This window comes from Canis aureus, chromosome 23 (genome assembly GCF_053574225.1).
Source record: "Canis aureus isolate CA01 chromosome 23, VMU_Caureus_v.1.0, whole genome shotgun sequence".
In the NCBI taxonomy this organism is placed as follows: domain Eukaryota; kingdom Metazoa; phylum Chordata; class Mammalia; order Carnivora; family Canidae; genus Canis; species Canis aureus.
Genome location: NC_135633.1, coordinates 355,216 through 379,795, shown reverse-complemented (window position 1 = coordinate 379,795; position 24,580 = coordinate 355,216). Strand labels below are relative to the sequence as shown.

General features: G+C 44.8%; 1 protein-coding gene and 2 long non-coding RNA genes across 16 annotated transcripts in view; 1 reads left to right on the top strand and 2 right to left on the bottom strand.

Annotated features, from left to right (window-relative positions):
- Nucleotides 1-5,508, bottom strand: part of LOC144294477 (uncharacterized) — a 39,954-nt gene extending 34,446 nt beyond the window's left edge. For 2 of the 3 annotated variants that reach the window (XR_013361835.1, XR_013361838.1), the window contains exons 1-2: nucleotides 3,044-4,588; nucleotides 163-282 (exon numbers count right to left, since the gene is read on the bottom strand). This is a non-coding gene — a long non-coding RNA (uncharacterized LOC144294477). Of the gene's footprint in view, nucleotides 1-162; nucleotides 283-3,043; nucleotides 4,589-5,381 lie in introns of those variants that run through there. The other variant, XR_013361836.1, reaches the window with a different exon arrangement.
- A 24-nt stretch (nucleotides 5,509-5,532) lies between these two features.
- LOC144294475 (high affinity immunoglobulin epsilon receptor subunit beta-like) lies at nucleotides 5,533-23,299 on the top strand. 8 transcript variants are annotated; one of them, XM_077866117.1, is made up of 9 exons: nucleotides 5,559-5,630; nucleotides 13,529-13,674; nucleotides 15,255-16,458; nucleotides 17,702-17,825; nucleotides 18,353-18,487; nucleotides 20,586-20,642; nucleotides 21,173-21,328; nucleotides 21,667-21,765; nucleotides 22,650-23,299. In XM_077866117.1, the coding sequence occupies exons 3-9, from the start codon at nucleotides 16,397-16,399 to the stop codon at nucleotides 22,746-22,748; spliced, it is 732 nt and encodes a 243-aa protein (XP_077722243.1). In that variant the 5' UTR covers nucleotides 5,559-5,630; nucleotides 13,529-13,674; nucleotides 15,255-16,396; the 3' UTR covers nucleotides 22,749-23,299. The 8 variants fall into 8 exon arrangements, with proteins under 8 accessions (XP_077722244.1, XP_077722246.1, XP_077722243.1 ...); XM_077866123.1 differs by lacking the exon at nucleotides 13,529-13,674 and having other exon boundaries at nucleotides 5,613-5,700; nucleotides 15,255-15,398; nucleotides 16,263-16,458; nucleotides 17,725-17,825; XM_077866121.1 differs by lacking the exon at nucleotides 13,529-13,674 and having other exon boundaries at nucleotides 5,613-5,700; nucleotides 15,255-15,537; nucleotides 16,263-16,458.
- LOC144294478 (uncharacterized) lies at nucleotides 8,556-16,456 on the bottom strand. 5 transcript variants are annotated; one of them, XR_013361839.1, is made up of 6 exons: nucleotides 13,331-16,456; nucleotides 12,724-12,830; nucleotides 12,401-12,463; nucleotides 9,565-9,713; nucleotides 9,274-9,416; nucleotides 8,556-9,021 (listed from the first exon to the last, which is right to left on the bottom strand). It is a non-coding gene; the product is annotated as an uncharacterized LOC144294478 (long non-coding RNA). The 5 variants fall into 5 exon arrangements; XR_013361842.1 differs by having other exon boundaries at nucleotides 8,556-8,850; XR_013361840.1 differs by having other exon boundaries at nucleotides 13,849-16,452.
- Nucleotides 23,300-24,580: the final 1,281 nt, after the last annotated feature.

Genomic DNA, 24,580 nt, shown 5'->3' with positions numbered 1-24,580 from the left:
CCATAAACACTCTGAACGCTGAGTCTGTGTGCACCTTCCTTGGTGGACCACACGCACCTGTTGCCTCGGCTCACTGCTGGGGGGTAAGCACGCCTGGGCCTCCCCTGGGCCTCAAGCCTTGGACGCTTGAGCGCAGTTTCCTATGGCCTGTGCCCCACGCACCTGTCCCCTTGCTCTGCATCCTTCAGCTGTAATCATCGCTCTGATAGCCTGTGTGCTCAGTCCTCCTAGCGAGTCATCAGGACTGGGGATGGCTTTGGAGACCCTGACGCAGAGGGAATCCTGTAAAGTTTAAGACAAATAAAAAAAATAAAACTTCCAAAGAATTAAATATATAGGAGCTTCCGCTTTGTAGAGGAAAGCTAATTTTTCTAATTGCATAGAAAAAAGGAAATGGGAAGGGCGGTGCCTGTGCAGCTCTGTCGGTTGAGCATCTGCCTTCAGCTCAGGTCGTGACCCGAGCCCCAGGATCCAGCCCCACATCATTGATCCCCGCTCAGTGGGGAGCCTGCTTCTCCCTTTGCCCCACTTGTGCTCTGTCTCTCAAACAAATAAATAAAATCTTAAAAAAAAAGAAAAAGAGAAAAGGAAACAAATCAAACAGTTTAAAAAGAAAAAAACTATGATAAATAACATTAATATAGCAGAAATTAAAAATTCTTTTTTGAGGCTTTGATGAATACTTTTTTGGTAAAATGTTAGATGCATTCAAGAGACGGAGTCTAAAGAGACAACAGAGAACTTAGGAGTCATCACATGATTAATTACAAGTAAAATGGTGCTGGGAAAGCATATATTACAAGCAAGGTTTTCTAAGTGTAAATAAAAATTCTCACATTTCATAAACAATCAAAAGTCTTTAAAAATAAAAAAAGGTGACAGAATGGGAGCCTCAGCTTGTTCAACGTTCCCAAATTTGCAGAAACTGAGAGTGGAGAACCTGGTTTATGATTCCAGGGGTTAAGCTCTTAACCAGTGGACTCTGATACCTTCTGGAACAATCCTAGATGCTTATATTGGAATAATTTAAATTTTTTAAAAAGATTTTATTTATTTATTTGAGAGAGAGAGAGAGAGGAAGCAAACATGAGTGGGGAGGAGGGGTAGAGGGAGAGGGAGAAGCAGGCGTCTGCCCAGCACAGCGCCCGCCTGGGGCTGGGTCCCAGGACCCCGAGCTCACGACCCGAGCTGAAGGCAGATCCCCGCCCGACTGAGTCGCCCAGGCGCCCTGGGAATGATTTAAAAGATAAATGTAAATCTTATGAATCTAGAAATGTTAACATCAGAAGAAAGTCCAGAAAAAGAGAGTGAAAGACAAAAACCATAACACGTAGACTTGTCTTTGTCTTTCCTCAGCCTCTTCCTCTTCGTCGCTGGAGCTGGCTCTCCAGGCTCTCGGGATGCAGACGGAGTGGGTCGCGGCCCGGGGGGCCGGCCTTGACCCCGAGACAAGGCGATGCTGGGGACCCCGTTTCCAGCACATATAAGGAAGCCCTTGCGTGCTCTTGCTTGACAGCTGAGAGTATAATCTGTTGTCACAAGAACCAATAATAGGCCTTTGATATAGATGCTGGGAACGTTTTTTAGCGTGAGCTTGATTTCCAAGTTCACTTAAATTACACAGTCCCATTCTGGTCACAACGGGCATTTTTAGAAAGATGCAATAAAATGCTTAGTTGGAACGTGTGCTCCGGCTGAGTGTTGGAATGCACGTATCGGTCTAACGCTGGGTTATACACGTGGGCAGATGTGTGTGAACACGAGGGGAGAGAACCTACGATGACATACATATGTTTGTCTTCTGGGAGAGCTTCCCAGCATAAAAAAATATACATACACCGTTCTCTTGTATTATAAGCAAATACTTTCAAGGCCTGACCTGACCAAAGTAACTAGAACATGAATCAATGGACAAATCAACAAAGACGGGCCTGTGGATCGACTGGATGCCAAGAAAGCTGGTTTTCTCCAAGTCCCTCTCCTCCTGGGGTTGCTTGTTTCTGGGCAAGTTACCTTATTGTCTCCACTGCTGATTTTTTCAGCCACACCCAGAGAAGAGCAGAAATAGATGTCTTTTGATTTCAGATATTTGTGATTTCGGCTGCTCTGCATGCTAGGCGGACACCTGAGCCTTGGCGGGGAGTGCTGTGTGCCGCCCAGCCTTCCCGGTGAGGTCCCTGGGCTCAGGCAGTGTCGTCGTCCGGTAGCACTTTTTGCCTGATATGCTTCTTGGGCTTCAGTGTTCGGAGAATCTGCAGTCACAGCTCCCGGGGGCCGCTGCCAGGGCGCCCCGCGGCTCTCCTGTCTGAGTCGGTGGGTGGTGAAGGCAGCCGAGGGGACCACGCCAGATGCAGTGGCTCAGGGCCAGCGCCACATCCTGCTTCCTGAGACGTGCTGCTGGGGTCTGCCCAGACCGAGGTCTCTGCAGCCAGGTCTAGAGGACGCTTCCTCGGAAGGTGAGGACACCTCCCATGCAGCCAGTCTCCTCTCAAAGAGGTTGGATCTTACAATCACATAGAGACTTCTGGACCAAGAAGACTTGGCTCAATATGCTGAGGCCATCTGGGCTGGGGGTGCAGGGTGTCGGGGCCTCTGGGGCAGGGAGGGGCATGCAGGGCACCAGGATCAGCTGGGGTAAGGGGAGGGGCATTGAGGCCCGGCTGTGATCCGTGATGCTGGGATGCGAGGAGGATTCGATTTCAGCCAGTTGGTGTGGCAGCTACACGTGCACCTCAGACCGACCCTCAGAGAATTTCTCAGCCACCTGAGATATGACCTCATGACGTCAGATTTGAATGACCGTAATATAGAATGAATGAAGCCAGAAGCCTGGACTTCCCGTGGGGCCCGTCCATCCCCCTTTTGGACCCATCTCTGAACTGCTGCGACTCTTTCGCTTGGGGAGGCTCCTCCGATCCTTACCCGAGTGAAGCTAGGGTAATGCTTCCCACACCTGGAGCAACCCGCAGCTCCCCGTCAGGCGCAGAGCACCTGCCTGCCCCAGGCCCCAGAACGCCCCCCCCCACCCCCCCTACTGTCTCACCTTCTTGCTGACTGATCTGTAAAGACCGAAAGCATCCAGCACCCGGGCCCAAGCAGCGTCGAACCGCTCGCCGTGGGACAGGAACATGTTTCCACTCTGGGAAGATTCAGATCCTCCTTAGTGGTGAGTGTCCTGAGCGGTTCCGGCGTCAGCTGGCTCTCTTACTGTTTGGGGGGCTTTCGTCGTCGAGGGTTGAACCTCAGCTGCTCTTTTCACCGTGCGATCCCACTTTCTGTTGTTATTTGGCAACGGACACGTGAGCGAGCAGCGGTCCCACAGGACAGACGGCGAGAGGGAGACAATCAGGGGCGCCTGGTCGCCTTTGGCTGGGGTCCTGATGCTGGGCTAGGGCCCCCTGCTCCACGGGGAGTCTGCTGCTCCCTCTGCCTCGCCTCCCCACTCATGCCCCACCCTGTCTCTTTCTCTGTTAAATAAATAAACAAGCAAACAATCTTTAAAAAAAGAGACAATTAGTCCCTCGGACCCATGACTGGCTTGCTGAGGCTCACGGCAGGCTTATTCGTGAGAAGCACAAGGACTAAACGATTGATGGTCACTGTCAGAGACACTCTTCCTGCCATTTCTTCCAAGTACTGCCTGGGGTCAGCTCCTAAACTGGTGCAAGATCCATCTATTGGGAGAGAACTGAACGAGCTTTTTCTGTAGGAAGCTCCTCCTCCAGCTCCTGGTATTTCCACCGCTGTCCCAGAGGCGCAGCTTGCTGAGGGGACCCGCCGAGAGGATAGGGTCCGAGTCAATCACTTGTACGGTTCGCGCTTAATGGCACTGAAAACCCAGTTTTCAGAGGAGACGCAAACTCCCTGACCACATTTCAGAGACCTCACATGGTGAACCGGTTCTTTTTCTCAGCAAGAATTTATTTGCTTATTAAGACGCACGAAGGCGCTGCCCCAGGAAGGGCGCAGTTGCAGTGGGTTTGTGCTCTCGTGAGCCCACGCTCGTGTGTGGGGATCAAAGCAGCGGTGCAAACACTAGTGAGTAGCTGGGTTAAGACAAGCAAGTGTTGAGAAACGCGCCACTTTCCAAGTAGCCTGACGGGTCCCTTGCAGCCGGTCAACTGCGGTGCTGACTTCATTCAAATAAGGATTCCTTCTCCCTTTTGGAAACCAGCAACTTGAATTTTGAGCTTGATCATTCATTATGTGATGGTCCCGCCCCAGAAGCTGGTCAGCAGCCTCGGAAACACTCTGTCTTGGGGCCAGGGGATCCGCGGGCCAGGGGAGGACGCCCCGTGGTCTTCTCTCCAGGGCGGCTTCCCAGCCACCCTCTCTCTGAGGGATTCGAGACGCTCCCCCATCTCTATTCGTCTATTCTGAGTGGCTGTGAAGGCCTTCCTTAGAGGCCGGAGACCCGGCTACCTGCATCCCGACACCTCATCTCCCTACCGCTCCCCAGGTGCGCACTCGGTCCCTGTCTGCAAACAAGACAACTGGACCCAGATCTCACTGACTTCCTTCCAGAGCTTTCCCCCCACGCTCTACAGTTAGAGCACGTACCTTAAAGGAACTACTGTTTCCCCGCTTACTCATACTCCCCCCTCTCCTTCCCTGAAGGCACTCTCTTATCCTTCTCTTACGCCTCCCCTCCCCTGCCTCCTCCTCCTCCTCTTCCTCTCCTTCTCCTCTTCTCCCTTCCCTCCTTTTTTCTCCTCTCCTCCCCCTCTCTCCTCCTCCTCCCCTGCATTCCCCTACCCCCTACCGTCCTCTCTCCTCCTCCTCCCTTCCTTCCTCCACCCCCTACCATCTTCCCTCCTCCTCCTCTCTCCACCTGCTCCCCTTCCCTTCCCCGCTCCAGCCCCCTCTTCACTATCCCATCTGCAATGGCTCTGGCTACCGTGAAGCTGCAGCCCTGCCCTCCTGCTGGCTGTTCCCTCATGAATTGCAGTTGGGGGTTCTCTGTCGCCCATCGCTCTGCAGCCGCTGCTCCAGGCTCAGGTGCCAGCCCTGGCGGCAGAGCTCCTGCAGTTTTACATTTTCCAGGCTGCTGGACCTCGGCCCACTTTCTATTCCGCGCCCAAGTTCACAGTCTCCCCAAACTTCCCTTGGGTCATCGTATCCCACCCCCTTTCTCTCTTTCCTGTGACCAAGCTACCAATTCTGCTCCAGTTTCTAGAACTAGAACCTCGCCCAGTTTGTCGGAAATATCCTCCTTCTCACAGACTTCCTTCTCAGGCCTCCCTCACCAGCCCGGCTCTGTGACCAGGGCACTGTGATTTGAATCTTCACGTTATTTCCTTACTGTCTCTTGGCTCTGGTCTTTCCATCACCTACTTAAGGACACTTGTTTATTTAGGATGATTATGTCGAGGTAAACTTACAAGCAAAACTGTCTATTATTTGGAAATAGTGGACGATTACAACTGGGGAAAAGCAAACCACAACACACCACAGGCAGGTCAGGGGGACAGAAACAGGACAGCTCCTCTATAGAGGAAGCGGGAGGGGGGCTGGGGAGCTGTTATGAACACAGAGTCCGTTGGAGAAGCCGGGAATTCCAAGCAGAGGGGCTCCTCATTGGCTGGGCTGTTGCCAGAGAAGCACCTTTCTTCCTCCTCCTGGATAGTAAAGTAGGTAAAGTAGCTCGAGAAGGTATGTCTCTGCCCTGTGAGGCCTGTAATCCCCCTGAAGTGGTAGGAGGTGAGAGCTCCTGGTTTTGGCCTCCCAATACCATTTTTTTAACTTAAATTCAGTTGTTTATTAACATAAAGTGTATTATTAGTTTCTATTAGGTAGAGGTCAGTGACTCATCAGTCTTATGTAAACCAGGGTTCATCACATCAGGTGCCCTCCTTAATGCCCATCACCCAGTTACCCCTTCCCCTTACCCCGTCCCGTCCCTTCCAGCAACTCTCTGTTGGTTTCCCATAGTTAAGAGTCTCGTATGGTTTGTCTCCCTGATTTTGTCTTTTTTTATCTTTCCCTCCCTCCCAACACCATTTTAAATGAGGTTTCTTTTTATTAATTTTGACAATAATTCATCTTCTAAGCTGGGACACTTCTCTCAGTGAACAGAGGCATTATTAAAATCCCAGTGGGGGAAAGATACAGATGCAGTGAAACCCGGGACAGCTGCACCCCAATGTTCACAGCAGCAATGACCATCGTAGCCACACTGTGGAGGGAGCCTCGGTGTCCACCGACAGATGATGGATAAAGAAGCTGTGGTCTATGGATACAGTGGGATATTCCTCAGCCCTCAGAAGGGACGGATACCCACCATTTACATCGATGTGGATGGACCTGGAGGGTATGATGCTGAGTGAAGTAAGTCAGTCGGAGAAGGACAATCATCATATAGTTTCACTTATACGTGGAATGTAAGAAATAGTGAAAAGGATTATAAAGGAAAGGAGAGGAGCTGAGTGAGGAAAAACTAGAGAGGAAGACAAACCATGAGAGACTCCTAACTCTGGGAAACAAAGGGTTGTGGAAAGGGAAGGAGATAGGGGGATGGAGTCACTGGGTGATGGGCATGAGGAGGGCACATGATGCGATGAGCACTGGGTGTTATACTATATGTTAGCAAATTGAATTCAAATAAAATAAAAAAAATACCAAAACTCTGATTTATGGCCCAGCAAGCATACATTGTGCACCTGCTTTGTGAACGAGTCACCTAAAGGAAAACCATCTTGTCTTTGAGATATTAATCAGTGCTCCTACTTCCTGCATCCCTTGATGTTAAAACTTGTGATTCCTGCCGATATATTAATGTATAATCTTTTGAGCTTGTACATGATGTAAAAAGTAAATAAGCCTGTGGAAACTGTTCCTTCTCCAGAACACTTTCTCCCCTGTGAAGACTGTTTCCCAGGCAGTTGTCCTAACTTGGGCTCAAATAAAACTCTCTTTCTAACCTTAAAATAAAATAAAAATAAAATAATAAAATAAAATAAAATAAAATAAAATAAAATAAAATAAAATAAAATAATGAAATGAAATGAAATGAAATAAAATAAATAAATAAAATAAAATAAAATAAAATAAAATAAAATAAAATAAAATAAAATAAAATAAAATAAATCCCAGTGGGGGTAATAGGAAGGACTCCAATCTCACCCTACCCAGAGCCTGAGATTTGCGCACAGCTTGCCCAGGTACTGGCTGGTGTTAGGAAAGCCTGTTAACATTTCCATGTCATGGTTTTCTCTTCTTTGACATTGGTCTAACCATTGTACCTAGGTCTGGAGTTAGCACAAGGAGGAAGTGGGTCAGTGCATGTAAAGCATTTAGAGTGAGGAATGCTACATGGCAATCACTGGGTGCATTTAAAATTTGCATGATTTTTGCATCTATCACATTGTGGCCAATCACCTCGTCTCTCCAAGCCTGTGAGAACTGAATGTGATGACACACGTGACCACTCTCCCTCCTCCAGACACCACTCTTAATGACTCGATTATTCTTTGAAATCACTATTCCATCCTCATCCCACAATGCATTCCCGCCCATCCTCCTGCATTTCCTGCTTGTATTTCTTGTTCCAACAATGCGTTGGGCAACGTCTCAAAGCCAGAGCGCGGTTGCTCCTGCTGTCAGTTTTGCAATCAACAGTAACCCTTCAGGAAGTGCAGTGAAATCAGAGCGGTCTCGGAGGCAGAGGGGGGTTAGCACCCTCTATAGCCACCACATTTTCACTGATTCCTCTAAAATGTTGTTCAAGGCAAAGGTACATTAAACCGGAGTCAGAAGAGGCTGCAGTTTTCCAGAACAGACACGGTAGCAATCATTACTGAGTGTCTCCTACTCAGCTCAGAGGGAAGATGCCTTCCAAGGCCTGATGCCTCCAAGGTAAACTCAAGAGATTTCCTCTTCAGAGAAAGCCTCCTTTTTTGTCATCTGTTAGAAGTGCCTCCCAGTGGGCCATGAGAATGCAGAGTTTTCTGTATGGTTGCCATGTAGAGATTAGGAACTTTTAGCTAAGAGCATGGCTTCCCTCTAGAATTTGTTACCCTGGTGCCAAAATGTTAGACATATTATATAGTTATTGCTTTGGGAAGACATGGGCATGGGCGTGTGTGCACATGTGCACCCCTTAGATGTATTAAATCCAAGAGGCTGCCTCCAAATGTGGCTGCCAACTGTGGAATGGGATGGTCTGGACACACCCGAGGTGTGGAATTTAGTGAGAGAATTTCTGCATAAGCTCAGAGGGATAATAATGGTACTCGGGAGCCAGATTACCAGGTTCCAATCCCTCTCTCCTCCATTGTTGACTGTGCGTCTTTTGGCAAGTTACTTAACGCTATGATGCTCCACTTACACAATGGAAAGGATCATAAGAGTAGTTCTTATTCATATGGACCTGTGGGAGATAAATTGGTTAAATGAAAAACACTTGGAACAATGCTTGACCCAGTAAAAGCTGGGTAGGTGAACTTAACTGGGGTTCTCAAGAGACCTGTACTTCTCCGATTCAAAAAAAAAAAAAAAAAAAAAAAAAAAAGCTAAATAAATAAATAAAAATAAAAAAACAACAAAAAAAGCTACAGTTAGAAAATTATTGAACGTAATTTATTTTGCCTAAAGGCTGAAAATTATCCCTGCTATTTGTAGTTATTTTAAGAAGTCAAGTTAAATGATGTGGTCAGAAGAGACTTCCTCACTCCAGAAGCACTGCAGAGTTCCTTGGGATGAGAGGCTCTAGTCCTTGCAAACCTATTTTCATTACCATCCGCGAGGCACGGCTCTATCGGGCTGGGCCAACAGTTCATCCGTTTGCTAGGCGTGTGTTCACTGCGGGTCCAGCGTGTGACAGACTCGGAGTTGGGCCCTGGAGTTACCACGCTGGGAAGACGCAGATACATCGGGGCATCGGGTCAGTGGAGGCGCAGAAGTGAAAACAGTAGGAGAAGGGAGGCAGAGGGCATTCTCAACACCAGGGAGCTTCCTCCAGACTTGGCCAGGACTGGAGAGGGCTTCATTCAGGGAAGTGTGGATGTGGACACAAGAGTCAGTCTGGAGGAAAAGCAGAAATTGTCTGGTGGAGCTTGAGGGGAAACACATTCAGGAAGGGAGGACTAACACCAAGAGGGGAGATTTGAGGCTTTTGAGAGCTTGGTGCTTGGGAGATTAAAAGAAATAAACCAAGGCTGGCTGGAGCTGTGAGATAAGGAGGAAAACAGGCACGCAGCCCTCTGATCGGGGAGAAGCGCTGCTCCCACATCACATACGTTTTAGCTCAGTAGATGTCTTATCTAAAATACATACCTATTCCCCGGAGGGCATGGTTGACTCAGCAGAACGTGTGACTCTTGATCTTGAAGTGTGAATTCAAGCCCCACCGCTGAGTATAAAGATTTAAGAAATGGCCCTGAGGGGGGCATTTGACGGGATGAGCACTGGGTGTTATTCTGTATTTTGGCAAATTGAACACCAATAAAAAATAAATTTATTATTTAAAAAAAAGACATTCAAATTGGCAAAAAAAGAAATTAAAATCTAAAAAAAATTAAAAATTAAAAATTAAAAAAAATTAAAAATTAAAATCTTTAGGAGCACCTGAGTGGCTCAGTCGGTTAAGCATCTGCCCTCAGCTCAGGTCCTGATCTCAGGGTCTTGGGATCCAGCCCTGCCTAGCGCTCCCTGCTCACTGGGGAGCCTGCCTTGCCCCCTGTTTGCCATGCCTCCAGCGTATGTGTTCTGTCTCCCTGTCAAATAAATAAAATCAAATCTTAAAAAAATAAAAATAAAATAAAATCTTTAAGTAACATATATAATGTATATGTACATATACATTATATGTGTGTGTATATACATATACACACACATATACGAACACACACATTCCCCAATGGATAAATTTTATTTATTTAAAAAAAGATTTTATGTATTTATTTGACAGAGAGAGCGAGAAAGAGCACAAGCAGGGAGAGCAACAGCGGGAGAGTAAGAAACGGGACCCACGAAGGCAAAAGAAACAAAAGCAAAAATGAACTATTGGGACTTCATCAAGGTAAGAAGCTTTTGCACAGCAAAGGATACAGTCCACAAAACTAAAAGACAACCTACAGAATGGGAGAAGATATTTGCAAATGACCTATCAGATAAAGGGCTAGTTTCCAAGATCTATAAAGGACTTTTTAAACTCAACACCAAAGAAAGAAACAATCTCATCATGAAATGGGCAAAAGACATGAACAGAAATCTCACAGAGGAAGACATAGACATGGCCAACACGCACATGAGAAAATGCTCTGCATCACTTGCCATCAGGGAAATACAAATCAAAACCACAATGAGATCCCACCTCACACTAGTGAGAATGGGGAAAATTAACAAGGCAGGAAACCACAAATGTTGGAGAGGATGTGGAGAAAGGGGAACCCTCTTATACTGTTGGTGGGAACGTGAACTGGTGCAGCCACTCTGGAAAACTGTGTGGAGGTTCCTCAAAGAGTTAAAAATAGACCTGCCCTACGACCCAGCAATTGCACTGCTGGGGATTTACCCCAAAGATACAGATGCAATGAAACGCCGGGACACCTGCACCCCGATGATTCTAGCAGCAATGTCCACAATAGCCAAACTGTGGAAGGAGCCTCGGTGTCCATCGACAGATGATGGATAAAGAAGCTGTGGTCTATGTATACAATGGAATATTCCTCAGCCATTAGAAATGACAAATACCCACCATTTGCTTCAACGTGGATGGAACTGGAGGGTATTATGCTGAGTGAAATAAGTCAATTGGAGAAGGACAAACATTATATGTTCTCATTCATTTGGGGAATATAAATAATAGTGAAAGGGAACAGAAGGGAAAGGAGAAGAAATGGGTAGGAAATATCAGAAAGGGAGACATGAGACTCCTAACTCTGGGAAACGAACTAGGGGTGGTGGAAGGGGAGGAGGGCGGGGGGTGGGGGTGAATGGTGACGGGCACTGAGGGGGGCACTTGACGGGATGAGCACTGGGGGTTATTCTGTATTTTGGTAAATTGAACACCAATAAAAAATAAATTTATTAAAAAAATAAAAATAAAACAAAAAATAATAATAAATGCAGTCAAATATTCAAAAAATTCAAAAAATGAAACCGCAACCAAATAAAGGTTACCTAAATTGTCACAATTTGATACTGATTAAAGACAAATTTGAGTAATCTATCAAAGCATTTATCTCTGGATGGATTGTCTCACCCATATCTGATGCAGGTGATACTTAGATGAGACTCAGGACTTAGACTTTCGAGTTGGTGCTGGAATGAGTTAGGGCCATTGGGCCAGAATGAGCGTGTTCCATATGTGAGAAGGACGTAAAGACAGACAGACTTCGGATGTCTGCCATCTCCCTAGTAAGAGGTCCACAAAGATAAAAGAAACAAGTTTTCTTAATGATGAAGTCATCAAAAAAGAATACATGGGCCATTTTTTTAGAACAAAGAATATGGGTGGGTCTCCAATTTGAACACACTACTGACTACCCAGTAGAATCAATGCATAAGATATTATGTTAAGTGAAATAAGTCAACCAGAGCAAGACAATTATCATATGGTTTCACTCATATGCAGAATATAAGAAGAAATAGTGCAGAGGACCATAGGGAAGGAGGGGAAATTGAATGGGAAAAAACCAAAGATGGGGATAGACCATGAGAGACTCTTAACTCTGGGAAGAAAACTGGAAGAAAAAAAAAAAGAAAACTGGAGGGCAGTTGGTTTGGGGGACGGGATGACCAGGCAATGGACATGAAGGAGGGCACATGGTGTGATGAGCACTGAGGGTTATACACAATTGAAGAGTTATTTAAAACTACATTGGAAAATAATGATGTGCTATGTATTGACAAATGGAATTTAAATAAAAATACTAAAATAAATAAAAATAAAATAAATAAAAATAAAATAAATAAAAATAATAAAATAAATAAATAAAATAAAATAAATAAAAATAATAAAATAAATAAAATAAAATAAATAAAAATAAATAAATAAATAAAATAAAAAATGAGATATTAAAGAAATAAGTCTTTTTTTTACGATCGAAAAAGAAAAGATTTACATTAAATCTGAACATCACGTATTTTTACCTCAATGGATGAAGATAAATTATAAAAATTTCCAGAGAGAAAATACATGACCCATACAAATATTTGTAATTTTGCAAACTGTAATTGCAAAATTACATTGGAATTGCCAAAATGAACTCTAGATGCTAGAGGAAAATAGAGTGAATGATTCTGAGTTAAAGCATATTCTCCAGTTCAAAGGCTATGCTTCCCTCGAATTCAATCAAGTACGAGGGTGTAAAAAGGGAAATGTTCAGGCCAGCAAAATCTCACAATCTCTATCTCCCAGATACCCTTTGCCAGTGTGTAACTGGAGAGCATGTCCTACCTGGACGGGGAGTAATAGAAGTGGACGCTCTTGCACACATGCCGTTCTCACAACCTGCATTGTCTACAGGAAAAAAGGAAGAGGATTAGTTTAGCAAGGGAGGACATTTTCACTTAAGAATTCTATCTCCCACTTTTAAGAAAAAGAACGAGATCTCTCCTTGCCCCTGCAACAATGCACTAACCACCGCTTGCAGCCAGTGAAGAATTGCCACAACCTCAAATCCTTGTTCTTCTCCAGTGAATGTTTGTTCAAAACAACCCTCCCCAGTTTCCTTGTAAAACCTAATAAAAACTGCCCTTCCCTTGTTTTTTTGGACTCACCTCAGTTTGTCATACTTTGCTTGTCCCAAATTGCAACTCTTCTGCTATTCCTGAACAAACTCATTTTGCTGGTCAAATAACTGGCCGTTTTATTTTCCAGGTAAACACTGCCAATGTGCAAGGGGGAAAAAAAAAGTGGGATCAGGGAAATAGAAAATGCAATATAAGACAGGGGAATGGGAAGTCCTACTGGTGTAGGGAAGAACGTTAGGGTTTGAAGTCGGCAGCCAAGAAAGAATTCTTGAGATGTCTTTGGTGCAAAAAGGCGATCTTGTTAAGGCATGGGGACAGGACCCATGGGCAGAAAGAGTGGTGCCAGCGTCTTGAGGAGGGGCCCATTATAGACTTTCAAGTTGGGGAGGGGGTTAGGGAAAGCAGAGTTCTCTAAACAAGTTTGTAAGCAAGGTCTCCAGGACCTTGAGGGGGCTGGCTGTCGTTGGGGAAAGGTCACTCATTACTGTTTGATAGAACCTCAGTCATGAGGCCCTTCAGATGTATATCGGTGGGTCATGTACTTGGGGGATGATCTCCAACATGTGTCTTGGGGAAGGAGGGTCAAGGTAAAGGAAATTTCTAAAGGAATTTTTACACATTAAAGTAGGCTTACAGGATCCTGGGGCTGGGGGTGGGGGATGATTGGGCTAAAACTGCCTTTTGCCCATAGCAAAGTGTCCACACAGAGGCAGTTGAGTCCCTAGAGGAAGGCCCCTCGGCGTGTTGCAAGGGCTTGTCAGTGGGCTGTGAGCAGTGAAGAGATTGAACAATTTGTCTTCTGCCTTTGTTTCCCGCATCGCCACAATGACAGCAGCGTGGCATCCGCAGGGGCAACGAGTCCAGGCCGGAACAAGGGCACACGGGTAATCCAGAAAAAAAGTCTGTCATCACCTCATTCTCCAGGGTTAGCAATGGGAAGAAGAGGCGATTTATACAACACTTGGAAGGGATTGAAAGGTAGAATCACATTTTCAAAAATAAGCTGATAAAGAATAGGCCATTATGCAAAGTCTGGGAATGACCCTGAAAAAGTAGAAAATGAATTCGACCAAAAGTTCCAATATAGTTGTATTAGGAGGCTGGGGAGAAAGGCGGTGGGGTTGGGGAAAGCTAGCACGCTCACCTCCATACCTGGAATGGGAGCTAGGGGCTGCTCTCGGCCTATGATGCCAGGTGTCTCTTGGCCTCCCCACTAGGCAGATGTTTTTGGTCAGAAGAGAACATATTACACGCTTATAATTTCCCCCGTGGAAATGCATTTTGGGAGCTAGAAGGGGTGTGAGCCCTTAGATAGAGAAGGAACCTGTGCAGGACCTCAGCAGGTGAGTAGCCCATTGTGAGCAACATTTTCTTATTTCCTTCCTTTTTATGACCCAATTTCCCACGGAACCTTGGCGTTTGGTGTCCATTTCGGCCTCTCCGGGCCTCTCAAGGAGAGACAGAGGGACACAGAGATGCACAGAGACGGAGACAGCGAGGCTGTAATAATTCCTTTGGAAATACCAGAAAACAGTTCCATTAGTAACACGCAAATTGGTGCATATTTATTTTAAGTAAATTGAGCATCCGGTTGGAGAAAATAGTTGTTCAGACGGGATCTGAAAGCAAATTGTCTTCTGGGTTTGGAAGAGTAGTGAGTCCGATGTGTGGTGAGAAAAGCAACTGCTCCTGGAAACAAGGTGGTGGGTTGGAGGCGCGTGCAAGTAGCTGTGCAGGCCCCGTGGTGCAGGAAACGTCTCTCTGTTATCTCTTTCTTTCAGACAGAGGCATGGTTATGACTCATCTTGATAATTTTGCCTCTGCCGCACACACTCGCGCACACACGCACACACACACCATCATCTTGGCACACGTTTCAATGTTCCCAATTGTGAAAGACGGCACCGCGTGCTCCACGGACTCAGCTGTGGGTGCGTGATTGGGTCAGCATCTGGAGCGGGGGGAGGAGGCGCTGGTGAAACCCGGCTATGGAGCAAGCTGGAGGCCACAAGGTGTGTCTCGGTTTCTAATTTGCAGTTTGCAAGTTTCTGTTGAGAATTCTCACAAAACAGTATCCTGTCCAAACCCCAAAGACCATCCTCCGTTTGTTTCCCGTCCACATCTCAAGCCTAATTTCCGATTAATTGCACACAATGCGCGATTACAGGCTCCCAGGACATCCCAGCAGCAGGCGTGTCCCTCAGGACTTTCGCCGGCAGATGTGGTCTCGTTCTGCACGTGAAGGCTCCTGAGGGCGCGAGTTCACGTCCTGGCTCAGAGGACACTTTCTCGAGTTGGGCATCCCCCCAGCAGTAGGATCGCACCCCCTCCTTCATGCTCCGGCAGCGACTGAGGTATTGGTGTCATGATCTCACTTACCTCTGTCCTGCTCTGCCAGCTTTGGGAGCGAGCCGGCCAAGGCTGGGCCATGGGGTCCTCCTCTGCCCGCTCAGTGACAAGGCAGTGCCTGGCCCCGAGCCCCACGGCCCTTTAGGATGAATGCGTGCATAAAGACATTTCATTTCTTAATTACAGTAACACACTGACTTGATCCACAGGTTCCCAAAGACACGGTGGGAAGATGGCACGGGTTTAATGCATTGCTGTCAGAAAGGTGCACTCATATGTCTTCTGGTGTCCTCTTGCTGTACGTAGCCTAGCTTCCCGGAGAAGGAGGAGAAGTTTCATCACATCCCAGGGAGGTAATACATGTGCAATTTACAGTGTCTTACAGTGTAGGGAAGAGCCACTCAAGGTTATGTCTAAATTCAACTGAAACAAAAGGACCCGGAATCTGTGAATCTCACCTGTGGATTCATTTCGCCACGTATTCCAATTCTTGTAAGTTATTCATGCTATTAACATGAACATGTCCGTTAAGCTCTGACCCTATTCAGATGCCCTGCTCCATCCAGGGCGGCCTAGATCTACTCACAGGATCATCAGGCTCTTGTCCCTTGGTGCTTCATGGCCACAGCTCTGCCATCGTCAAAATCAAAACAGCGGAATCGGCCTAATGTTTAGGAGCCAGGGGTCTTCTGTGTGGACATGCAGCTCCCGCCGTCTACCAAGAGTGGCCCGGAGCCTTCCCCCGTCCAGTCTCAGGGCCCATCCGCTGCCGAGGGCCATGTAAATAGTGTCCAAAGGACAGGGAGAGAGAGGAAGACGAGAAGTATTGAAGTCAGAGCCAAATCCAGAGACTCGGGCTAAGACCCTCCGGCTAGCCGTGCTTCACCCTTAGACGGTGTGTGATGCGGCCTCTGCCCTGTACAGGGAACACGGGCTTTCCCAGAGGCACCTTCGGAAGACTTCTGGCACAGAAACGGCCAAGTAGAGAAAGTTCCAGAAGAGGAGACCATCTCTGCGTTCTGCGACTCTCTCTCACCCTCTCAGTCTCCACTAACCTGTTTCATTTGCTGGTTCTGTAAATTGTGCTGGTCTCAGGAGAGTTATTCTCCAGAAGTCTCGAATTTCCTCATCTCCCACCACTCCCTGAACAGTCCCTCGGCTTTGTTCCTCATTCTAACAAACAAAAACAAATAAAAAGCCCTATTTCTCTTAATCAGCTGGGAAACTTATCTGACCAGTATCTTCGGTATGAAGATAGTCATCCGTGTCATAGACAACCCCAACGGACGGAAGCCCCCCCAGCTCACTGCACCAACGTCCTTCCCTGGCCGACAGCTTGGCTAATGAGAAAATGGAGCCAGAAAACAGTGGCAGGGCAGGCCTTGCTCTCCCGAACCCGCAGGGACCCTCCAGGTAGGTGCCAACTACTGGTTTTCTCCTATTCCCAGAGGAACAGAGATAGTCACAGGGCTGGGGAGATGCCAGTCCATGGATTTAGGCATGGACCCATCTGGTTTAATTAATATATTGAGTATAAAGGAGCTCTTCGCTGCACTTTGCCAGTGGTTCTGTCTGGGTGATGGGGAGGAAGGTTTTTATTCAGTTGTGCACTGGGAATAAAGTTTTCCTACAACAAGGGCTCATATTCTGGGGTTGAGGTAGGGGAGTTCGTCCTACCAAAGGGGATTTCTTGCCTCTGCATTTTATGTCTGTGAAGGGAAACTTTCCAGCCTGACCTGGGACACCTTCCTGGTCACTCTTTGTGAACCGCCAGCTATGGGATCCTGCCCCACTGTGTAGTGGGAAACATTCTTGAGCGGGGTTGGTAGAGAGGCACGATTCAGGTTTCACTTGCATTCTGAGGATGAGCATGTTATTAAGAGTTTCATTTTAAAGTCTTTAGAGAGGCTGATGATAGAGCCTTGAGAGTCAGTATTGGATTGAATACCATTGCAAAATATTAAGTATATTCCAGGGTTTTAGGAGGGGCAGTATTTCCAATTAGCCTTCTCTGAGGATGAAAACAAGAAGAGAGCTTCAACTAATCCTTCAGAGCCATTCCTTTGGGCACATTTTATCATTGACAAAACGTATTTTTGTGTTAAAAAGACTGGGAGATACCTAGGTAAGCATGCCTGTTTTTATTTTTCCTCATCAGCATAGATCACTGGGAAAGAACTTGGTAGTAACCGTGAATCAAGACTTGGCTCATTTTTTTGTTCCGTTTTGTTCATCTCATCACCGGTAGACAGCGTTCTTGACCCCCAACCTTGACCCTCTGAATCTCAGCTTCCTATACATTTTAATGAAGATTTTATTTTATTTTATTTCATTTTATTTTATTTTATTTTATTTTATTTTATTATTTTATTTTATTAAGGTTTATTCATTTATTCATGATAGAGAGAGGTAGAGGAGGGAGAAGCAGGCTCCATGCAGGGAGACAGATTTGGGACTCGATCCCGGGACTCCAGGATCGCGCCCTGGGCCAAAGTCAGGTGCCAAACCACTGAACCACCCAGGGATCCCCTAATGAAGATTTTAATTGCAAGATTGTTTTTGAACAAATAATCAAAATCTCCCCTTTCTGTCAGTTGAGAACTTTTCACAGAGAGAGAATTTTTCTCAGGGCTGGATTTCTGTTTAAACCTCACAGCGCACCTGAAATTGAACTTTCAGAAGTACCTCTCCGTGAAAACCCCTTACTGGAGAAGGCTGGTTCATCCCCACCGTGCCATACATGGCTGATGTTTCTGAAGAGGGAGCTGGAATTTCTGGGGGTGAGTGAACATCTGCCTACCTCAACCAGAGTGGGACTGGCTCTAGGAAAGAGTATTTGGGTACATGAACACAGTTTCCCCACTTGAATTCATGAGGCTGTAAAAGCCTGGTAGACGAAGAGGTGATACTGGGTCTGACTGAGTGGAGAAAAGCATTTCCTCATGAAGACTAGGGTAAGAATGGCAAATGGGATCTGCCAACTCTGGTCAGTTGCTCTTGGATTAATATCATTAATATCAAATTAATAATTTTTGTCTGCACCTCGATGGAAAGCACAATTGTTGCTTGTCCACTCCATGTAAATAAAGGCATATGGAAATGTATTGGCTGCCCCTGCATTAGGTCACGCCTGTATCCACTTTTAGAGTGGCCAGGTGATACTGGGACATGCTGCATTTGAATTCTGTCTCAGAACTGCCTAAGACACCAAAGCAATTTCTCATATTTGGCCTCAGTCAAAAGGAATTTGATGCAATCTTGGGAAAATACCTTCTTATTTTACAAAACATATGCATTTTTTTTATAGGTAACACAAATTCTGATTGCCTTGATATGTCTTTGTTTTGGAATAATTGTCTGCTCCGTGATCAATATTTCAGAATTTAAGGAAGACATTTTTTCATCATTTAAAGCAGGCTACCCATTCTGGGGAGCAGTGTTTGTGAGTAAATATCTACAGTTGCTTTGGAAATAATACTGCGCATAGCTTTTCTCTTGTCTCAGCCAGGTCTAACCAACCATTTACTCCAGTATTTAGGGTGTATGAACATATTGCGGTTTACAAAGCACTTGGGCTAAACATGTTAGCACACTTTTATCAGATGAGAAACCTGAGATTGATAAAAGTTAAATGAATTGCCCAAGGGGCACTTAGCTAATAAAAAATTGAATCTAAACTTTCAGAAACCAATTCCAGGAAAACATCTCTAAACCTATTCATCGATCAAGTTATCTCCATGAGGTCAGGGGGAAGACTGAGGAGGTGAGGAGAGTAAGTTGAAGTTAGGTCGCAGGCATCTGATGAACTACTACATCCTAGAAACTCCTTTAAGAGTGTTCTCATTATGTCTCCTTTAATCATTGTGCTATTTCTAAACTAGAGGACTGAAGGAGATCATAAAAATATATGGCTTTATTGATGTGTAATTGACATGCAATCAATTGCACATGTTTAAAGTCTACAACCTGATACATCTTGACACGTGTATACACGTGATAACATCACCACATCAATATAAGGAACATCTCCATCACCTCTAAAAACTTCCTTGCGCCCCTTGGTAATCCCTTCCTCTGTTCCCTGTCTTTCCATCCTCAAGCAATCACTGATCTGCTTTCTGTCACTTCAGATTAGTTTGGATTTTCTAGGGTTTTATTTAAAGAGAATTATACAGCATATTCTCTCTACAATCCGTCTTCCTTCACTCAGCACAATAATTTTTTTTTATTAATCCATGGTGTTTTGTATCAACATTTCATTCACAAGGATATATTTTAACTCTAAAAATATATCACATTAGCTTGGCACTCTGCTAAACACTTAGGACTCATCAGATCACCTACCTGTCTTCATGACTCTCCTCGAACCTCTGCCATATTTTATTCGACACTTCTCTCTATTGTCCTTCATTCCATACACTTAGCTTATTAGGTGTCTCTCAACCCATCATACACTCTGAAACTTTGAAATTGTTTTGCATTTGTGCCATTAATTTATATTTTCAATAAATCTTTTCCCATATACATTTTCATAATTATTATATGTTTACGCAACATACGTCAGATTCGAGATACATGCCACAAACACATATTTCTTGCCCAGAGAGGCTGACACTTTGACACAGGACGCTCATACAGAGAAATAATTACAATAAATTGGAATCATTTTATAACAGTCATGTACCAGGTCTCCCAGACCTTGCTGCTCTGAAAGTAACCCATGGATTGTTAGGGTCAGCATCACCTGGGAGGCTGGTAGAAATTAAGAATCTCAAGCCCCCTTCAGGACCAACTGAATAAAAGTCTGCATTCTGAAGCAGACCCATAAATACAGAGAAAAAAACTTGTGGTTGCCAGAGAGGAAGAGGTTGGAGGGATGGGCAAAATGGGTGAGGGGGAGTGGGAGGTACAGGCTTCCTGTTATGGAATGAATAAGTCATGGGCATAAAAGGCACATATAGTCCATGGTGTTGCAATATAGGGAACACAGTCAATGGTGTTGCAATAGTGTTGTATGGCATGACGGTAGCCACACTTGTGGTGAGCATAGTGTAGTGGGTAGGTTTGTGGAGTCACTATGCGGTACACCTGGAACTAACGTAACATTGCAGGTCAACTATGCTTCAATTAAAAAAAAAAAGAATCTGGGATCCCTGGGTGGCGTAGCGGTTTGGTGCCTGCCTTTGGCCCAGGGCGCGATCCTGGAGACCCGGGATCGAATCCCACGCTGGGCTCCCAGTGCATGCAGCCTGCTTCTCCCTCTGCCTGTGTCTCTGCCTCTCTCTCTCTCTCTGTGTGACTATCATAAAAAAAAAAAAAAAAAGAATCTGTATTTTTAAAAATACTGTCACATGATTCATATGCACACTTAATTTTGAGAAGCACTCTATAGGGAATAAGACTAAGAAAATAGTGAGCTTATGGGGAATATTAACTCAGCTTTACAGAGTTCTCACAACTTTACCTTGTATTTGGAAGATGGGGCTGAAGAGTAAATAAAGGGCAGAGACTCACTGTGTTTTTCCCTCTTCCTTTTACAGTTTGCTATTTCTGGATTTTTGCCAATTATGTCTGAAAAGAAACATGCTACATATCTGGTGAGTTGCCATTCAGTCTTTATCCATCCTTGAGAAGATAAGGACGATGGAATTTTAGGAGTCTTGAGGGAGACGTGTCATCATGTCATCATGTCTCATATTATGAGTGAATGTGGATATGTGGGGTTCTTTTCCAATCTATTTTGTGTTGGATATAATCATTAAAATATCAGTTGTCTTCTTTAGAAAACAATAAAGCATAATTACCTTGGCACTTGCTTAAAAAATATCACCCCACCAGGCCTTGTCCTCCTAAGGACAATCAGATGATCAGATGGATGATTTGTTTCTGGTTAAAGGAGATTGAGGAGGATGACGTGCGTCCATATGGGTCTTCCCGAACACAGACCCGCAAGAAGGTTATAGATGTTTGTTAAACAATGAGGATGTTTCCAAGATTTCCTTTTTTAATTTACATTTTGAACTGATGCAAAGTTTATTGGGTGCAACCAGCCCTAAAAACACAGACAGGGCTATTGAACGCACTGGCAGGTGGGGGCTCAGGCCTGCATGCTGTCCTTCACCATCAGGCGTGGGGCAGCCTGGGAGCCAACACTGTCAGCAGCATAGCTGCGGGAATAGGAATCTTTATCCTGACGGTCAACCTGCAGAGGAGCTCGGCTTACATCCACAACTGCCAGCAAGCTCCCAGAGACGACTTCTGCTTTGTGGCTTGTTTTTCCACAGTACGTATTTCTTGTGAGGGGGCTAAGGTCTGGGTCCTACTCTAAGTACAAGCCCTCTCCTTTCCCACAAACGTTGTCCTTTGCTGTAACCTCTATCACATAGTGTAGTGTTCGGGGGGTTCATGGACAAAGATGCTGGCTGCCATCCCCTCCCCAGCTGGGTTCTGTGAGGCTGGAGTCACCCGCCTTGACCTCCCTTTTTGTGGCTTTCCCGTGTATGTGTCACTTCATTGGGAGTGATCACATCGGGGTGATGAAATCAGGGGCTTCTGTTAGGAACACACCTTTGGGGCACCTGCCTTGTGACTCTACTTGTCTTGTTGGTTACTGTTCAACAGGAAATTGTGGCGATGATCCTGTTTCTCACTATTCTGGGGTTTTGCAGTGCTGTGTCACTGACGATCTATGGAGTTGGAGAATTAGTCCAAGGGAACAAGGTAAGTAGAGGCCTGATAATCCTGAATGACAAGCTGAAGCAGTTGAGCTTCATTGCTTAAAAATACAGCTTGGATTTCCTGGAAACTTTCTTCTAGAACATTTTTTGTCCATGTTTTAGTATTTTGGTTTCCAAATCTATATTTTAAATCACACTTTCCACTCATAAGAGGGCAAATCTCATAGTATAATCCTCATGACTAAGGGTTAGGAGAGTAGAATCTTCATAATTTCAGAAAATGCAGATACGCTTCTAAATGTGCTGAGCATGAGAGACGAATATGCAGTATCATATGATGGAAACACTTAGGTATCCGGGTTCATTTTCTCTTCCAGCGTAGCTTCCTTATATTTGTTCCTGCTTTTTCCTTTTTCTTGGCTTTTACTTTCGTGCTTGCTCTGAAGCCTCAATTTTCTTTCCTTCCTAATTCACGACTACCAGCTGCATTTCCACTTGCCCTACCCATCATTACACCCTCAATGTATGAGAAAGAACCACCAATACCTGATGTGCATGCACTTACTCAGATCCTCCAGATGGCACACACTCTCTCCATCTGTCCACTTGCCTGAAACATTCAACTGGTGGCTTTTTTTTTTTTTTTTTGTATATAACTTCCCTCCAAAGATAAATAAGACAGCAGATATACCAAAGATCAGACACATAATAGTCTCTCCAAACTGTTATTGATGGATGTAATTTCTTCTGGGCCCACTTGGCCAGCCAGTCTGGTTTGATTTGTTGGAGATGGAGGGAATAATCACAGTGTAATGAGAGAGTATGAGACTCAGAAAAGCAAAAAGAGATGATCCAGTTCTTGCAAATGAGTCATCTAGTGGCAGAAAATTCCTGGTGATTGATATTAAATCATTTTTCCCTCATCAGATTGTAGAAGATCGTCTTTATGAAGAATTAAACATATATTCACCGATTTACAGTGAGCTGGAAGACAAAGCGGAGGAATCTTCTCCTGTTGATTCATAAGAATTGTGTTCAGAACATTCTCACAGAAAAGGGTCTAGAATAAGCCAAGATCTTTGTTAAAGGGGCTACAGGCAAAATTTTGATTCTTGTCTATGATCTGCTAGTTTTACACTAGGATTTATTCTCCAAATGGTATATGCTGCCTGTTGTTTCTGTTCACCTAAAATTCCCCCTCCCCACCACCCACTTATGGGTATGTGATAGACTCCTATTTTTCTTGTTTTCTATTGCTCTCTTGTGTAGCAACTTTTATGGGAAGTCAACGTGTAATCAGCAAGCATTTATTCTGTGCCTATAACTGTACAAATAGAGGGAACAAGTGGAAGGCTGGTTGAGAGCTGAGTTAAACTTTCTGTTTTGGAACACCTGGGTGGATCCGTCAATTAAGAGTCTGACTCTTGACTGCAGCTCAGGTCATGAGATCAAGCCCCATGTCAGGCTCCTCACTCAGTGGGGAGTCTGCTTGGGATTCTCTCTCTCCTTCTCCCTCTATCCCTTCTTCTGCTCTCTGTCTCCCAATCTCATAAATAAATAAATATAATTTTAAAAAAACTTTGACAGTTTGATAATATTTGGTTCTTAGCCCTTTTCAGAGTTCACAAGAGCTACACATATGTGTGATACATGTCCCCCTCCTGAACTGGAACTGCCTAGAGGGCAAAGCTCATGCAGCAAATGTACACTGAGGACCAATTAGGTGTTTGAAATTTCCCACGCTTGTCTCCTTCACTTTGTGCTTCCCAGTTTCGCTCATAGTGGGAGCTCGAAGTGGATTTACAGAGTGGATGAGGGAACATTCTGGGAGGGTATCCCATGAGGTCAGGTAAGAGGAAGAGTAGACAAGGAAAAGAAATTACTCTGAAGTGAACGTGGTGGTGATAAAGAGACCAAACTGGCAGATAGTTTGTATTAAGAGAGTAGTTGGATGGAGATTTGAATAGGATCCTAGAAGCTTGTATTAATCATTTTGTTTATCATATCAGCTTAGCAATGGATGCTTCCTTTTGAAGTTTGATCTTATATGGAATGTTAGAAGGACCACTGATCTTATAAAATGCATTGGAATTCCAGGCCTATTGCTTATTAGTTGAGTGAGTTGTGGCAATTATTAAAAAAAAATAAATTAATTTGTCTTTTTTCATCTGTAAAAGTAAGATATTGAAGGTAATTTACCTGCCAGGATTAAAGGTCTGTTGTGGGAACACCCACACTCACACCCCCCTACACACACACACACACACACACACACACACGACTTACACTATATGTAACTTTCCACATGCAAATATTTTATGTTATATTTTAATGATAATATATCTTTTTCAAACACACAAGGTCTCATAAAAATCTGTATATTTCCTGAATCACCAACAAATTAACTGACACCAGTTTGTTCAATAATGTTTGCAGATTGATGAGTGGGCAGTGGGGAGTTTTACTAAGTAACTCAGTACCTGGAGAGGTGGGTAGGTGAAAAACAGGAAAGCCATAAATGAAAAGATCATTTAATGAAGAACTTGAAAATGAATTAATGAAGACCTGAGCTAAAATGGAGTCACTGGGAATGGAGAGAAATGGTTATATCTAAAACATGGAGCAAAAGAGAAATCGGGAGATCTTGTTAACAAGTTGAATTAAAGGGTAAAGTTAGACAAGCAATTGGTTGATAAACACATTCTGCCACAGGGTCTCGGGTCAAAGGAGGACACCTGCTAAGGTTGAAAGAACTGATAGGAAGTCGGAAATATGAATTGATGAGAGAGGGGCACAGAGAAACCTAAATTAAGCTCACTCTTAGACTTTCATTTTTAGGAAACCAAAGAGAGTTGCAA

Bases quoted from the DNA above. Each gene is read 5' to 3' on its own strand.
- LOC144294475 (XM_077866118.1), top strand. From the start codon at position 16,397: ATGGAGCCAGAAAACAGTGGCAGGGCAGGCCTTGCTCTCCCGAACCCG. The intron at 18,488-20,585 runs GTGAGTAAATAT...TTCCTTTTACAG, and splicing joins CATTCTGGGGAGCAGTGTTT to TTTGCTATTTCTGGATTTTT. The intron at 21,329-21,666 runs GTACGTATTTCT...ACTGTTCAACAG, and splicing joins TTGTGGCTTGTTTTTCCACA to GAAATTGTGGCGATGATCCT.